Source organism: Borostomias antarcticus (assembly GCF_949987555.1).
Source record: "Borostomias antarcticus genome assembly, chromosome: 6".
Taxonomy (NCBI): domain Eukaryota; kingdom Metazoa; phylum Chordata; class Actinopteri; order Stomiiformes; family Stomiidae; genus Borostomias; species Borostomias antarcticus.
In genome coordinates, this window is record NC_140239.1 from 13,163,124 (window position 1) to 13,172,653 (window position 9,530).

The window sequence follows — 9,530 nt, forward strand, 5'->3', positions numbered from 1 at the left end:
GACTGTAGTTAGTCAGTGTGTTGGTGAGTGTGTTGGTGAGTGTGTTGGTCAGTGTGTTGGTGAGTGTGTTAGTCAGTGTGCTGGTCAGTGTGTTGGTGAGTGTGTTGACTATCTCTGACTATACCCTCTGCTACATCACTGTGTATAATCTCTGACTATACCCTCTGCTACAGCGCTGTGTGTATAATCTATGACTATACCCTCTGCTACATCACTGTGTATAATCTCTGACTATACCCTCTGCTACAGCGCTGTGTACAATCTCTGATTATACCCTATGCTACATCACTGTGTATAACCTCTGATTATACTTTCTGCTACATCACTGTGTATAATCTCTGACTATACCCTCTGCTACAGCATTGTGTATAATCTCTGATTATACCATCTGCTACAGCATTGTGTATAATCTCTGACTACACCCTCTGCTACAGCGCTGTGTATTATCTCTGACTATACCCTCTGCTACATCACTGTGTATAATATCAGACTATACCCTCTGCTACATCACTGTGTATAATGTCTGATGATACCCTCTGCTACAGCATTGTGTATAATCTCTGACTATACCCTCTGCTACAGCACTGTGTATAATCTCTGACTATAACCTCTGATACAGCACTGCGTATAATCTCTGATTATACCCTCAGATACATCACTGTGTATTATCTGACTGTACCCTCTGCTACAATGCTGTATATAATCTGACTATACCCTCAGATACATCACTGTGTATAATCTCTGAATATACCCTCTGCTACATCACTGTGTATAATCTCTGACTATACCCTTTGCTACAGCACTGTGTATAATCGCTGACTTTACCCTCTGATACAGCACTGTGTATAATCTCTGACTATGCCCCTGCTACATCACTGTGTAAAATCTCTGATTATACCCTCTGCTACATCACCGTGTATAATCTCTGTTTAAACTCTCTGTTACAGCACTGTATAATCTCTGATTATACCCTCCGATACATCATTGTGTATAATCTCTGACTATACCCTCAGTTACATCACTGTGTATAGTTACATCACTGTGTATAATCTCTGATTATATCCTATGCTACAGCACTGTGTATAATCTCTGATTATACTCTCTGCTACATCACTGTGTATAATCTCTGACTATACTCTCTGCTACAGCGCTGTGTATAATCTCTGGCTATACCCTCTGCTACAGCGCTGTGTAGAATCCCAGCAGACAGTCAGACCGGCCTCTCTCCGGGCAGCGGGCTACAGCAGATGTACTTTATTTATAAGGTTTGGCGAAGCGGTGGGCCCACAACACAAACATGACTGACATGCAGCCGGAGAGACAAGACCCTGCAGCAACGAGATGCATTCCTTCTCGGGCCGCGTCCGGCCACGTCTCAATACTGGGGCCATGTCCGGCCACGTCTCAATACTGGGAACAGGCACCCCCCCTCCTTCCTTTGGGGAATCATCACAGATGACTACACAGAAGAAGCCTGATTGAAAGCAGCTGAGCTACTGGCAGAGCAGACGAAAACAAACTCATTTCACCATCCAATGGTGTTCGACCAGTGACCAGAGACGGCGGACTCAGAGAGAGAGGTGACAGAGGAGAGCCACGAGGTGAGCAGGGCCCTGAGTTAACCACTCCAACACGTCCATCACTGCTCAAACAGACACAAGCCATGGTTTCAGGGGAGGAAGTTCATCCTCTTCTACATCCTCTTCCTCCTTTAGTAGCACCGTAAATCATCCCAGACACTACAAATCATCCCAGATGCTACGAATCATCCCAGACACTACGGCGTTCGGACACTCTTCCCTCTCTGTCGCCCAGCTGTCCTGGATGTACTTTTCATACGGGAAACAGACAGTGTAACATCAATTCAATGTACAGTATTTTGGCCCAAATATATACCCTGACTTCACGTCCTCTCTGTGTCTGAAGAGAATCCAAGTTTTAATTCAAGACTGGTCAAACCAAGCATGGAAAAGCTGAAAAAAAGAGAGGGATGGAGAGCTGGAAAGGGGGAGTAAAGAGAGAGACAGTGCAAGTAAACGAGAGATTTATGAGTAGAGAGAGAGACAGAGAAAGAGAGAGAGGGAGAGAGACAGAGAAAGAGAGAGAGAGAGAGAGAGAGAGAGAGAGAGAGAGAGAGAGAGAGAGAGAGAAAGAAAGAAACACGAGGACAGATGAAAGCCAGAGAGACCGTGGGGCGAGTGAGGGTCTCTCTGTGGGAGTGTGTGAGGGGTGAGAGGCGCCGGGTGCTGGTGGTTCTGAAGCCCTTCTGCAAACAGCCAGGACGCCTTTGAAGGGCAGAGCAACAGACAGGCCTCTGTCAGGCTGAGGGAGGGGGGTGCTGAACTGACTGTTACCAGCAGCTAGACCACATACCATGCTCCTCTCCTTTCCTGTCTTTAAGATCTTTATGTAATATGTTCAATATGACAGTGTACTGTAGGTAGGCCTCTGTAGTATAGGACCCGAGGGGTTGTCTAAAATTCAGAGACTCCAAACTGTTTCAGTGTCAAAGAAACGATATTAGCCAGGAAGCTAACAGAAGAAAAAGTAGCAAACAAATAGCCAGATCCTTACCAGTCCTTCACAGGTGCTGATGGCTGCGATCCCGCGCGCAACCGTATCCGTCACGGTCCCAACGAGGTGGCAAGAGTTGATCCCCGCGGCAGATCGATGCTCTGTCGTGTTCAGACTCCCGTTGCGCCTCTCCAGAACATAGTCACTCGAAACTAAACGACTGTTCACGGTTAGATTCAGAAACAAACTGCGACCTTTGAGGTTAACCTTGTAATAAACGTGAGCCTCCGACGGCCGCAGGTCACGCTTGTGCCGCCCGGCGCGCTCAAAGTGGTGAGACAGCCAATGGGAGACAAACCGGCCGTCCACGTCAACTCTCACCGGGTGGACCACGACAACATCCGACCGGCGCTGGGAGAAGAGATCTGCGGTATGAATGGAACAGAAAGGGTGAGTCACGGTGCGCAAGGTGCCACATTGCAAACCTTGTTATGCATAGCACACCCAGTCATGTGTAATACGATTGACACAATATCAACTGATGATTGCTCCTTGTGAGTAGAGTATACACATCCAGATTACAGTATAATGGAGGATTTAAGGTTGGTGCACTGAAATCATATCTAGGCTACTACCATGCAAGTGCACCGTTAGACTGCAAAACGTGCAAATTACAACAATTATCCCGCATCCTGCAATGAAAGTGTTGCAGCTGAACCACTGACCTGGATCCGCGAGGAGAGCGCCCGGCCGGGGGAACACGGCATGGCTGGCCGCCAGAAGGAAAACTAAATGTAGCAGAAAGACAACCCGGCTTCCTCGCAGACATCGCATATTTCACCTAACCAAAGTCAAGAGGCTGACAAAGGTTTTCAGGCATTGAAAAGTTCAGGTTTTGCGCTAGAGGAGGTGTGCGGCGACCACTTCGCACCGACGACGACCGCTGTCATGGTAAGGAGGTCAGGTCTGGAGGGGAAACACGCGCCGAAGAAGGAGACGGAGAATTCGCTGAACATGGTACAAACAAAAAAACTGGGAGAAAAGGGAGTAAAGCTCCAAGTTTTCGAGGGAGGGGAGGAGTGTACCGTGGCTAGTGTCTTGTTTCCCTCCAGGGGCGAGAGAGGAGAGGGTAGCGGGTGCTGCGCCGTGTTCGCAGCTGCAAAGCAGATTGCGCTGCATCCCCAATAACCGCGGCTACAGCCGTAGAATGCAAATCATGTAGGCTATGCTGTAAGCTGTATGGCTGTATGTCTATTTTAAGTTATTTTATATATCAAAGTACCATTCAGTGCATCATAGCAGTTTTGGCATTGATTCCGTGTTCAGCTGTCTGCTGTCAAGTCTGCAGAGCTTCCCCCGAGATTTATCTTCTCAATAGTTGGCGCATGTTTCGTGCGCAAATACGGGGAAAAGAAGCGCTTGAACAATGGGACAAGTCAGATCGTTCAGACCTGACGTTGTTTTATTAGTTTAGATTCAGAATCCGTTTGTCCTGTTAGCGCGCCGCCCCAAGTGGGTTTGATAACATAGTTTACACGGGCGTGTGCGGAGCCTCGCGCCGATCAGGTTACATTCACAAGAAAGAGGTTTGAGACAGAGAGCCCAGAGCCCACACCCTCTGAAACTACTGTGAACACACTGCCTTACTGCTCTGAACTCTCCCTTCTCCTCTCCCCACATGCAGAGAGAGTGCGTGACAATATCACTTGCATGGGAGCAGCAGCAGATGAAGAGAGGGGGGGCCTGGACCCTGGTGGTCTGTGTGTGTGTGTGTGTGTGTGTGTGTGTGTGTTTGTTTGTTGGAGAAAGAGAGTATTTTATTTGGTCGTTTATTTGGTGCCAGTACTCACTCTCACACACACAAATGCACACACACACACACACTGAATCCCCACCAAAGCAGTGGATGGTTCCAGCCCACAGGAGCCACAGGCATACCGCTGCAGTAAACACTGCACTACTAACACTGTTTTATGGAGACTAGCAACATGATAAACTCAAGGCCTTCTAGTAGTACAGTCCTGCCCCACACCCCAACACAAGCCTTAACACACACCTGAATACAAGCCTTAACACACACCCGAACACAAGCCTTAACACACACCCGAACACAAGCCTTAACACACACCCGAAGACAAGCCTTAACACACACCCCAACACAAGCCTTAACACACACCTGAATACAAGCCTTAACACACACCCGAACACAAGCCTTAACACACACCTGAACACAAGCCTTAACACACACCCGAACACAAGCCTTAACACACACCTGAACACAAGCCTTAACACACACCCGAAGACAAGCCTTAACACACACCCGAACACAAGCCTTAACACACACCCGAACACAAGCCTTAACACACACCTGAACACAAGCCTTAACACACACGAACACAAGCCTTAACACACACCCGAACACAAGCCTTAACACACACCTAAACACAAGCCTTAACACACAGACACGAACACAAGCCTTAACACACCTGAACACAAGCCTCAACTTTAACACAAGCCTTAACACACACCCGAACACAAGCCTTAACACACAGCTGGACACAAGCCTTAACACACACCCGAACACAAGCCTTAACCTGAACACAAGCCTTAACACACCTGAACACACACAAACACAAGCCTTAACACACACACAAACATGAGCCTTAAAGACACACCTTACCACGAGCCTTAACACACAAGCATTAACACACACCTGAACACAAGCCTTAACACGCACCTGAACACAAGCCTTAACATACACCCGAACACAAGCCTTAACAAACACCTGAACACAAGCCTTAACACACACCCGAACACAAGCCTTAACACACACCTGAACACAAGCCTTAACACACACCCGAACACAAGCCTTAACACACACACACACGAACACAAGCCTTAACACACACCTGAACACAAGCCTTAACACACACGAACATGAGCCTTAACACACACACCCAAACACAAGCCTTAACACACACCCGAACACATACCCTAACACAAGCCTTAACACATACCCAAACAATAGCCTTAACACACAACTGAACACAATCATTAACACACACCTGAACACAAGCCTTACCACACACCCGAACACAAGCCTTAACACACACCCGAACACAAGCCTTAACACACACCCGAAGACAAGCCTTAACACACACCCGAGCACAAGCCTTAACACACACCCGAACACAAGCCTTAACACACACCTGAACACAAGCCTTAACACACACCCGAACACAAGCTTTAACACACACCTGAACACAAGCCTTAACACACACATGAACACAAGCCTTAACACACACAAACACAAGCCTTAACACACACCTGAACACAAGCCTTAACACACACCCGAACACAAGCCTTAACACACATCTGAACACAAGCCTTAAGACAGCGAGAGTTGCCAGCTGTTATAAAGATCATGTCAAGATGGAGAAGGTTAAAGCTTAATTGTGGTAATGTGTTGATGTGGCCGGGGGCGCAATTTAGTTTATATTACATTTTGCACAGTTTAAAGCCAGGATAAAAATCACACACGAGAGCATTCTTGTTTGTTGAATCTAGTCTGAAACTATGTGTTGCTTTTTATCTCAGCCAGGCCTCTCCTGAAAAATCTCAGTGTGACTAATGATTACATTTTCGCTGACTTTCCCTAAATAGCTTTTCCTTTAACTATACTTTAATCTAATCTACTTAATCTATCTATCTACAGGAGTATCTCAGAAAATTAGAATATTGTAAAAATGTCCATTATCTTTTTTATTTTAACAGTGAAACTTTCATGTATTCTAGATCCATTACACAAAGTGTCTGTCTGTCTGTCTGTCTGTCTGTCTGTCTGTTAGTCTGTTTGCATGCCTGCCTGTCTGTCTGTCTATCTGTCTGTCTGTCTGTCTGTCTGTCTGTCTGTCTGTCTGTCTGTCTGTCTGTCTGCCTGTCTGCCTGTCTATATTCAATCACTGTAATTCCTCCTTCATCAGAGACATCTTCACCCCAGCAGAGCTCCCAGAGCTTCCTGTTACAGTAATGTGCAATAGACTGTTGAAATGCCTGATCTTGCAAGGCGAGCAGGACCTGTTGTTCTAGGCCCCTGCTAGGTGGGGGAGAGGGGGCGGAGCCTGGTCAGGCCTGGAGGAGCGGAGGGGGGGCGGAGCCTGATCAGGCCTGGAGGAGAGGGTGGGTGAGGAGGGCTTCAGCTGTGCAACAGTGAGGCTGCTGCTGATTGTCTTTGGGGAGGGGGTGTTGGGAGGAGGGGTTGATCTTCTTATGGTGACTGGATTCAGTTTAACCATGTTGATAGAATAGAAAAGAATAGAAAGTTTGTTTGCCATGTGTAACAAGTACGGGTAAACACACATTCTTGTAATTTTAATCTTGGAGTTCTTGTTATCTCTTGTCATTACAGTAGGACCTATGCCCACCCCCATTGCTCTCTGTAAAGTGCATTGTGTTGCCTCTGTGTATGAAATGTGCTATACAAATAAAATTTGATTTGATTTGATACTGTAGTTCAGACACCACTACGCAGTAAGTGATTTGGCCACGGGGGGTCGCTGTTCTCCGTGACATGGTGAACTTTGGTCTAGAGGGGTCCGGTGTTGCGGCATACCTGCTCTTCTACTCTGCGCGCCTCGAAGTGCCTCATATCCGCACAGAGGACATGGAGTGAAGTTTGACAGGTAAGATCAGGGGAAGGTTATGAGCTCAACTTTGTGACTGCCTTCGTCAGGAGAAAATACATTTGTTAACTCTGGTTTGCCTAAATTTAGATGCATGGGATTAGGTCGATTATGTGAAGATTTCAGAGAGCGTTGTCAGTGATTTTGACAGTCTGAGCAAGGCTATAAATCTGGAGACGTACGTGTGTAGGCGAACACTGCTTTATTATCAGTAGAGAATTTACTATGAAATGTTGGGTTTATACCTGTTGAAAAGTGTCACATTTAGCCTATTATCTGCATATGCGATGTTGAATCTCGCAGTGGTTAAATTGCGTCTTGTGGTTGCTTATCCGTGTTTCTTTCTGGCTGATATCTTGACTCACCTTTAACATTCATTTGTGTTTCGTCATCTGGGCTACAGGCTAGCCTACATCTCCTTAGTCTCACCCCATTTTAAGTCGTAAGATCTCCTGATCAAGGTTAGGTCTGTGTGGACTCAGCAGGATATTTGGGAGTTGCCTATCCTACAGTCCAAACAGTTTGAAAGACCTCCTGATCAAGGTTACAGTAGCTCCTCTTAACTCTGTTCTCTTCCAGAGACGCAGAGAGAGAGAGAGAGAGCTCTTCAGAGATGGAGGATTTCTGGGCCACGGTTCTCTCTGGGTTGACGGTGTGGTTCTACCTTGTGGTGGCGTTCATCATGGTGCCCGCCATGTTTGGCTTCTCTCTGGGCATCTCCGAGGTCTACATGAAGCTCCTGGTGAAAACCCTGGAGGTACGCACAGCAGACGCAGGGCGCCATCTCACACACCGGGCCGGACCTCACACACCGGGCCGGACCTCACACGTCCTCCTCCGGCCCCTCGACTCCCCGCACTCCCTATGCCGCTTGCCCTGTGAGGCCGCCCTGACCTCGCCCTGACCTCGCCAGCTCACCTTCTGATTCTCCCCTCTCTCTCTGATTCTCCCCTCTCTCTCTGATTCTCTCCTCTCTCTCTGATTCTCTCCTCTCTCTCTGATTCTCTCCTCTCTCTCTGATTCTCTCCTCTCTCTCTGATTCTGCCCTCTCTCTGATTCTCTCTCTCTGATTCTCCCCTCTCTCTCTGATTCTCACCTCTCTCTCTGATTCTCCCCTCTCTCTCTGATTCTCTCCTCTCTCTCTGATTCTCACCTCTCTGTCTGATTCTCCCCTCTCTCTCTGATACTCACCTCTCTCTCTGATTCTCACCTCTCTCGCCCTGTGAGGCCTCGCCAGCTCACCTTCTGATTCTCACATCTCTGCTTCTCAGTCTGGAAAGGCTCAGTGGAAATCTGTATGTGCCCGACCAGAAAACGATCTAGCCAATCAGCAGCATTCTATGAAGAAATACTAGCAGCTACGCCGGGCGTGGTTTAGGTGTGACAACAGCATATGATAGACAGATGGTTCATCCAATCACCTGTCGAGTATTTTTGAAAGTGCCTGTCCTTTTTCAAACACTTTTCTCCAACGACGCCTTCCCAGATGGTAGTGGGACAGTTTTAGAGATGGAGGAGTAATCAAAGAAAGACCTTTGAGATTCAACCTTGGTAGATGTACTGTTGAGGGATGGGAATCCGGTAGGTGATATGATGGAGTGAGACAGAGGTGAACGTGTGTCTCCTCTCCTTTTCTCTGACTCTCTTTTCTCTCTTTCGCTATCTGTCTGTCTCTTTCTCTGACTCTTTCTTTTTCTCCTCTCCCTTTCTCTTTCTCCCTCTCTCTCTCTCTCCCTCTCTCTTTCTCTCACTCCCTCTCTTTATCTCGATCTCTCTCTCCATCCCTCTCTCTTTCTCTATCTCTCTCCCTCTCTCTTTCTCTCTCTGTCTCTCTCTCCCTCTCTCTGTCTCTCTCTTTCTCTCACTCCCTCTCTCTATCTTGATCTCTTTCTCTCTCTCTCTCTCTCTCTCTCTCTCTCTCTCTCTCTCTCTCTCGCTCTGTGGACCCAGAGTTAGTGGTCAGGGGTCTGGTGGACCCAGAGTTAGTGGTCAGGGGGCTGGTGGACCCAGAGTTAGTGGTCAAGGGGCTCAGCTTGACTACGAGTCAAGTTCACATTCTATACAATGACCTCCAATGTCAGTGTTGTGTATGTGTGTGGTTCATATGTGTATGTGTGTGGTTCATATGTGTATGGGTGTGGTTCATATGTGTATGAGTGTGGTTCATATGTGTATGAGTGTGGTTCATGTGTATGAGTGTGGTTCATATGTGTATGAGTGTGGTTCATATGTGTATGAGTGTGGTTCATGTGTATGAGTGTGGTTCATATGTGTATGAGTGTGGTTCATATGTGTGTGTGGTTCATGTGTATGAGTGTGGATCATGTGTATGAG

General features: G+C 47.3%; 2 protein-coding genes across 2 annotated transcripts in view; one reads left to right on the plus strand and one right to left on the minus strand.

Annotated features, from left to right (window-relative positions):
- The window catches only part of LOC311310494 (A disintegrin and metalloproteinase with thrombospondin motifs 12-like), a gene marked incomplete at both ends in the record, with an annotated part of 88,045 nt that extends 84,515 nt beyond the window's left edge, over positions 1–3,530 (minus strand). The window contains 4 exons of the mRNA XM_084440005.1: positions 2,189–2,285; positions 2,575–2,939; positions 3,240–3,302; positions 3,446–3,530. Of these exons, the coding sequence (XP_084296131.1) occupies positions 2,189–2,285; positions 2,575–2,939; positions 3,240–3,302; positions 3,446–3,530 (610 nt within the window). The remainder of the gene's footprint in view (positions 1–2,188; positions 2,286–2,574; positions 2,940–3,239; positions 3,303–3,445) is intronic.
- A 3,622-nt stretch (positions 3,531–7,152) lies between these two features.
- Positions 7,153–9,530, plus strand: part of agpat9l (1-acylglycerol-3-phosphate O-acyltransferase 9, like) — a 63,550-nt gene continuing 61,172 nt past the window's right edge. The window contains exons 1-2 of the mRNA XM_084439273.1: positions 7,153–7,196; positions 7,776–7,953. Of these exons, the coding sequence (XP_084295399.1) occupies positions 7,810–7,953 (144 nt within the window). The 5' untranslated portion in view covers positions 7,153–7,196; positions 7,776–7,809. The remainder of the gene's footprint in view (positions 7,197–7,775; positions 7,954–9,530) is intronic.